Raw genomic sequence first — 7955 nt, 5'->3', positions numbered from 1 at the left:
TAGGTTATTTACAAAAATTCATGTCAATAATATACAACACTGCACTCATTTATAACTACGAATCCATACAATTTATGTATTAGATATATATACCTGTAGTTTGATTTTTTGAGGAGGGTTCATTTATTAAATAAAGAAGCGCGAATATTATAAGTTGGAAGGCATATTTGTTGATAATTAATCTTTCTATCAACAGAAATTCAAGTGATAAGAGCATAGAATGTACATTGATAAGATCAGGGTGATGCGTGACTGTTTATTTATTTATTCTCTAGACACACAAGTGCTTATCACAAGTAAACCTCCTACGTTACAGGTTGTATTTGCACGAAGAAAAATCTATGCAAAAATGAATCGTGGAAAGACTATGCACTGGTCAGTAGTGATAAATTGCAGCTAGTTGTAATTATGCTAAAGCCGGCGGCCCTTCTTTACTTATTCCTCTGTATTGTTTATTAACATATTGATATTCTTAGAACGTTCTGGTTACTCGACCTTTAGGGTATAATAATATTCGTTATATTTCTTAGAACACTTTGATTTATGTCGAATTTTTTTTTTTTTAGTACACTGAAAGTTATTTGTCGTCGACTTTCATTTTGTATGATTCACAAGAATAATTTGGATCAGTGGGAATAATTAAGTAAAGAGAATAGAAATACATAAATTATATTTGAAAGACTGTTTGTTTGTTTCTTTTTTCCTAAAAGTTTTATTGTAATATATTTAAAAAAATGAGATAAATTATTGTTTTTATTAGTGAAAGAAGTGTATACTTTTACAACGTTTTCATCGATGAATTTCTAACATATTTATTTATTATTGTATAAAAATATTAAATATTTTTAAAAATTTAAATATAAATAAACATAATAAAACGTATTTCCTTTATTTAAACGAATGAAAAAAAAATTACGAATTTAAATTACTTTAATTTAAGAACGTAATTTAATTCTAAAGATCAACTTTTATTCTATAATTTTTATGTAATCTTTATCTTTACCAATTTATCTTAACCTATAAATCGTAAAGTTGTCTCATGACCTTACAAAATTAATTATTTTTATCTACTTTCAATCACTTAATTTTTATCTTCATCAATTGCATCCGTCTCTTGGTCTTCCCATAATGAAGAAAGGAGTAAAAGAGAATATCTTTTCCAGCATCTTTATAAAATCGTTTTTAAATATAATTTATAAAATAAAATTAATTATATTATTATAAAATTTAATATAAAATCATAAAATAATTATTCATAATATAGTTAAGTAAATAGATTTATAAGATATTTATGTATATAACACTTTGGATACTATTATTATTTATTTTTAATTTTTTTTCCTATAAAAACTATTGATATATTTCATAAACATGACATGAATAATGTGTTTCTCTAGCCAGAATGGTTAAAATTATGTTTAAAACTTCAGAAGACGTGGGTTCGGTTCTTAACTATAGTTACACTCACATTTTTTTACTAGTTTGGGCTTGGTTTCTTTATTTTTGGGTGGACAAGAAACTCATACAGTAAGATTTATATATTAAATGTTTTTTAAAAAAGATATATAGCCTATAATTTACATAGAAGAATCGTTGAAATTAATTTTATTATGTAAACTAGACTCTACTTTTTTAAGATGTGTGAAAGGCTGAAGCACCTTATTTGCACTTTAATAATGCATTTAATATAATATTAATTAATAATAAATATAAAATAAACTGGAATTAATATAACGTTTTCATTGATTATATAAAATTGTAAAGAGGAAAAAAGATTTGAGGAAGTATATATTATATTTTAGATTTTTAATGTTATTTTTTTCCACTTAATTTCAGTGTTGTAAAGGTTGCATAATTTGGATTTAAAAATTATCTTAATTTAAGTTGGGAGTAATATAAAGCTGGATTTTTTCCGCATTATTTATTTGCTTTTACCCCTAATAATTGTTGCCATTACTTCAGATCGGTTCGGGATATATTAAAGGAGTGGGCCATATCTCCCGAACCAATAGTCCGATTATCCTGAAAATTTCTAGAAATATTTCTCCCTAATATATAAATCTCAGTACAAAATTTCAGAGACTTTTGACGAAAAATACAGGAGTTATTAAGCTTTAAAATGCGCGCATTTTCTTTGACCGATCTTCATACCTTCTCTGTTATATAACAGCCGAAAAAGTAAAAAAAAAAAATGAGTATNTTATTTTTTCTATTTTTTTTTTACAGTGTGGATAGGGTCATTGTCCCTCTCCAGCAGCTATTTTATAGCTCCTATAGTAGTAGCATTCTGTCGTAAGAAGAGCACAAGGCTGACTGCTGTTTTTGGAGGTTTGGCATCTGCACTCGGTTGTCTGTTCAATTCATTTGCCAAAGAACTTCATCAGGTGATATTCAGTTATGGGATCGTCATGGCTGTGGGTTTAGGAGTGGCTCGTGAAACATCGAATCTTATGATTGGCCAATACTTTAAAAGGAAGAGGGAGCGTGTTGAATTAGTCGTCCAGTGTGGTACAGGTGTAGGCGTGGCTGTTTTCTCAGTATTTTTTCGTGAAATTATAAGGTAAGTTCTACTAGACAATTTACAGCTTATATTAATAGTTCGTTCACACCCTACTGATAAAGTTGTAATCTGTAAAAAGATTGTATAATGACCATACTGTGTATCGGACTATAACCGATTTTTTTTATTCACTATTTATAGATTCGATAAACTTAAAATATGTAGTAATTTGTACATAATTTATAAGTTTATACTTCAAAAAATATATTTCGTTTTTGTACATTAATTAATCATTAAATTACACGATGAATAACAGACGTGTAATGATCATTCTGGACTATAAATACGCTTTTTACTATTTAAAAATTTAATAAATTTTAAAAATATTTATACTAATTTATATATATAATTTGTAAGATTAGACTTAGTAAAAAATTATATTTTCGTTCGTTAATTAATTATATAATTCTAGGGTAAATTTAGAAGTGTAATTTAGCTGTATTAAAAGACTTTGGTCTATATTGGACTTATAGCTTCGTGGGATCCTGGCGAATTTGAATTAGGGGGGTCCCCATTTACAGTGTTGATTTAAGACATTGTTTGGAGCTTCCTATTAATAAAGTTCCCACGAAATTTCCCCTTTTTCTTATAGTATAACGTGCTACTGACTTATACGCTTAGATATAAGAGGGATTTTCATTTATGTATTCGCTAATTAATAGTTCAAATTATGTAATAAATTATGAAGCATAATTTAATTTATTAATTTTAATTAATGTTTAAGTTAGAAGTTACGATTTTATATTATTATAAAGTATTAAATATGATGATAATTAATAAGAATGATATTTTTTCTAGAGCTTTAGGATGGAGATTGGGTCTTCATACCGTAACAGGAGTCATATTTTTAATGTTTTTTATTGGTATATTCTATCGTTCAGCTTCTTTATATCATCCTCAACGACGAGCTATATTACATCTTAAAAATCAGCGTAGAAAAATTAAAGAGAAAAACCATAGTTCTGATAAATCACCATTCTTTGATTTCTCTGTCTTAAAAGTAAACACCATTCAGATAATTATGTTATCAGTTGCAGTTGCTACTTTTGGAGCATACACCCCATTTTATTACTTCGTAAGTACACTTTATCTAGTTATCTTCTTACTTTCTACTTCTTAGAATCGTGTTGTTTTGCTATCTTACAAGACTCAGAATATAAAAATTTCATATCCAATATTGTAGATCTATATATAGGCCTACATAATATTTTTCTAAAAACTTATCAAAATATTTTCACGTCAAGTTTAACAGAAAATGATGATTTAATACTGAAATGTAGACCTGGCGACCTTCGGAAATCTGTCAACTATAGACGGGTTGATAATAGTACTTAACCTATCATGATCTTAAGCATCCGGTATGTAAGATAGACAGATGGTTAGAAAGATATTTAGGATGACCCATGCAAACCTGACACAATGAGAGACGCTCGGCCCACCTCTTGGGACAATTTTCACGACCAGGTATCCTCTTATTGTTCTAAGAGGAATAATGAAACCTTTTATAAACTATACATCCACCCAGAAAAAGAGGGTAATAATACACAGTCTACTAATATATTATTACCCTTTCTAAGATATATATATAGGCCTATATATAAAAAAAATTAGACTAAAGATCTAAAAACTTTTTTGACCTGAGGTGTTGTAACAAAGTCTAGTTTTTAGATAAAGTGTTGATGGGCGCGTCTTATTCATGGGTGTCAAGTGTTCGAGTTAACAACTTAGTGTGCATACAAGTGAAATTTTAATACATCTTTTTATTTATTAAGTATATTCGCATGAATGTTAGTTATGTTTCCATCTTGTAAATAGATCAACTTGTAGATAATTCAACATCATCTGTATGTATGATTTAACTATATTTTTATATAAAATTTAGCTTAAAAAACTGGATAAATTAAGAATAAAAGAATAAAACATAACATAAAATGTAAGATTTTAATAAAATAAAATATATAACTGTAGCAGTTTCTACATAGTACAGTACTGTGTATACATACAGTTAAACGTGACTCTGACAGAAATTAAGTTATAACTTAAAAAAATATCTATGAAATTATAGAATACATTTATCATATGTAGTACAAATGCACGAAGATCACAACCCCAGAAATATTTTCGTGAGAAAATTAATTTTTTTTATTTCTTACTCTAAATCCAACATGTAAAGAAGTCAAGAATAATAAATCGTGACAGTAAAATGACTCATCACTAGCACGATTCTGTAAAGAAAAAACATATGTATAAATTCAGTAAATCAATTACAGAAGGAAGAAGAAGTTTATCTTAAATTAACATTAATTTTTATATTAAAAAATGAAGAGGAAGAAGAAGAAGAAGAAGATGATGATGATTTTATGATAAGATCAGTGATTGTATTTTCAATAATTCCTAGTTTTTAAATCTCCTTATATAGATACTTAAAATCAAAATATTTAATATTAATCATTATTATTTTTTTTTATTATTTTATAAAAATAATATATTTTTAATTACAATATAATTAACTTAATCGTTGTATTCTTCAACGTTGGCCAACACACGTTTTATCAGTTTTAGAAAATTAATGGTTTCAGGTAAACTCTAGACAGTAGTAATTGCAACAAGATTACTAGTTTTAGAATCAAATATTTTTCTTTAAAAAATTATATCAGATTATAGATGATAATAATAAAAAAAACCCTCTATATTAATTAAAATTTTTATTATATTTTCAGGCGTATTTAACTGAAGAAGAAGGACTTAACGAGACTGCAATATTATTGTTGCAAAGTTATTTAGGAATAGCATTCTCTGTTGGTTGTTTAGTTTTTGGCTTTCTGACAGCGAAAAATAGCATGCAGTGCATGATTTCTAGACAATATTTATGTCAAGCATCTCTTATAGGTGTTGGACTATCTATTTTATCAAGTCACGCTGTTCACGGATATCATGGATACGTCCTGTTTGTTAGTTCATATGGAATTTTTTGTGGTGGATTCCATTATTCGTTAAAAATGTTCGTTTTTGAAAATGTTCGTGCTAGAAACTTTGCCCGTGCTTGGGGCTACGTTCAATGGTGCCAATTTTTACCAATTCTAGTTGGGATACCTATAACAGGTAAATTGAACTTAAAATCTTTAATGTTTCTTATAATATCTTGTCTAAATGAATGTATTTTAGATAAAAATAGCTTCAAATATAGAATTAAAATAAGTTTTAATTAAAATTTTATGTTTTTAAGATGATACTTTTGTCTAGAAACGTTTCGGAAGTAAATATTTTTAGACAAAATAAAGGGTAATTCAAGACTCCATACATAGAAAAATAGGTTATTTTATTAAGTAGTCATCTATAAAGATTATCTACATAAGTAAAATTTAACTAGCTACACGTAAAAAAAGCATATAAAGTATATAATACGCAAACTAATCACAAGTATGATTGCTTTGTATGGATGCATTGACTTACCCGGTGTTATGATTTAAGTTACAGTAATCAGATTGTTATTATTATTATTATTATGTTACAGGTTACAGTAATCAAAATAAAAATCCCAAAACAGGATTTTTCTTCTCGGCAGCTTGCACCTTTGCTGGCGCCATGTTTATGTTCCTTCTGAACTGTTGTAAGAGATCATCGAGTATAGTATATCGGGACCATAGTCAGGAAACACCGACCGATTCCGGTCCAGGAAGCGGTGATGATGGCATTTGCACTTGCCACCATTCACCTGATGTAAATAAAAAAATGAGTAGAAGAGACATTGTAGAAAGGGAACCATTTCGATGCCATAGAACTATTTCGTTTGCACATTCGATAGAAGTAATGGATGAGGATGATGAATTAGAGAGAAGACAAGAATGTGTTACTTGTATGGGAGACGATGCTGTATTTGAATTAGAAGCATTCGATGAAGAATGGAAGGAACCATACAAAGATGAAAGTCAAAAAGAATACGAACAAAACCAAAGAATGAGCAGAAATGACTGTATACATCTAATGCATTGCGATAATATTTTACACATTCCCAAAAGGCCGATGAGTGTTATAGAAGAAGTAACGAGTACAGTATAGATAAATAATAATTATTTACACAACTATTTATATAATTAGGAGATAGTTTTGTAGTCTACGGCACTTTATATAGAATTATAAATTTATATTAAAATTGTATAATTGTGTTTTTTTATAATCTAACTTAAGTATACATGTTGATGATGTGTTTAAAGTGCCGTCGGCTTTACAAAACCATTTGCTCCGTCCAAAATATAATGTTATACGTATGTAAGCCGCTTAAAGGGTGGCTTAAACTTGTGATAAGTTACAAAAAAAAAATCAACATTTTTAATGGAGAATTTTTAAAACCGTCCACATTATTTTAATGGAAACCATTAAACTAGTCTTGCACATTTTAGATTGTTAAACTGAACACATTAATCGGTTGTATACTGTTCAAGTTTTAAGCTTATTCGAAACTATTAAATAAACTAAACTATAAAAAAAATCAAAATCTTTTATATGCAAAATTGAATAGATTATGTAGAATTGTGTGTTTTATGTGTACAAAATGTATAGCTTAATTGTAAACTTGTTGCATCTGATAAGAAGAAATCGTCTTGTTTGGTATAAGAAAATTATATCTTAGAACAATCAGAACAAACTTTTAATGTTTTTAAAACTATATATAATAATCATTTCGAGTCGAATTTAATAAAATATGTACAATTTTAATTATATTTATACAATTAAGGCAGGCGAGATTGATTTAAAAATGTACACTTGTATAGATAAATACAACTAAGATACACTAGTATTTTTCTCTTTAAAACATCATAATTATTTATATAATATACATTTTTTTCATATTAAATATAATTTTACTTAAATTTAAAACATTAAAATTGGATAATATCTATTTAAAATGTATACCTGTACAGGTAGAACGTATTAAAATAAGGCCACAATTAATTGTCTGCGGAAAATGGTTCATACAATATATATTGTTTTCTTATTGTATTATGTTCTCGACATCATCACGCAATTGTAAACATCGTGATTTTCATAAATGCGGGTATAGGACCATTAATAATGATAGTTAAAGTAGCATAAGGTATAACTTAATTACGTTACTTCTGTATAATAAATGAATAATACAATGAAACTAAACTTTATCTATTAAATCAAAAAAAAAAAAAATTGTATTCGGCATCGAAATGATTATTGTATACAATAAAGGCTTGTAATTTTTATACAAAAACTTTAAATATATAGGTTAAAAATATTTATATGTGTTTATATACATGTATACATTCATATACACGTGTAATGTCTGTATGTATGTATATATACACGTATAGTGTATGTATATGCGTACATACACACACATACATTTAAAAAAAAATCTGTAGAT

General features: G+C 27.2%; 1 protein-coding gene across 1 annotated transcript in view; it reads left to right on the top strand.

The window, feature by feature from the left end:
* The window catches only part of LOC111635544 (monocarboxylate transporter 10-like), a 66188-nt gene extending 58447 nt beyond the window's left edge, over positions 1-7741 (top strand). The window contains exons 3-5 of the mRNA XM_023380534.1: positions 3359-3635; positions 5281-5662; positions 6075-7741. Of these exons, the coding sequence (XP_023236302.1) occupies positions 3359-3635; positions 5281-5662; positions 6075-6619 (1204 nt within the window). The 3' untranslated portion in view covers positions 6620-7741. The remainder of the gene's footprint in view (positions 1-3358; positions 3636-5280; positions 5663-6074) is intronic.
* The last annotated feature ends 214 nt before the right edge of the window (positions 7742-7955 follow it).

The sequence above is a fragment of the Centruroides sculpturatus genome, unplaced genomic scaffold, assembly GCF_000671375.1.
Source record: "Centruroides sculpturatus isolate CEXI.00-Female unplaced genomic scaffold, Cexi_2.0 scaffold1012, whole genome shotgun sequence".
NCBI lineage: Eukaryota > Metazoa > Arthropoda > Arachnida > Scorpiones > Buthidae > Centruroides > Centruroides sculpturatus.
The sequence above is the reverse complement of the archived record's forward strand: the minus strand, read 5'-3'. Positions and strand labels throughout refer to the sequence as shown.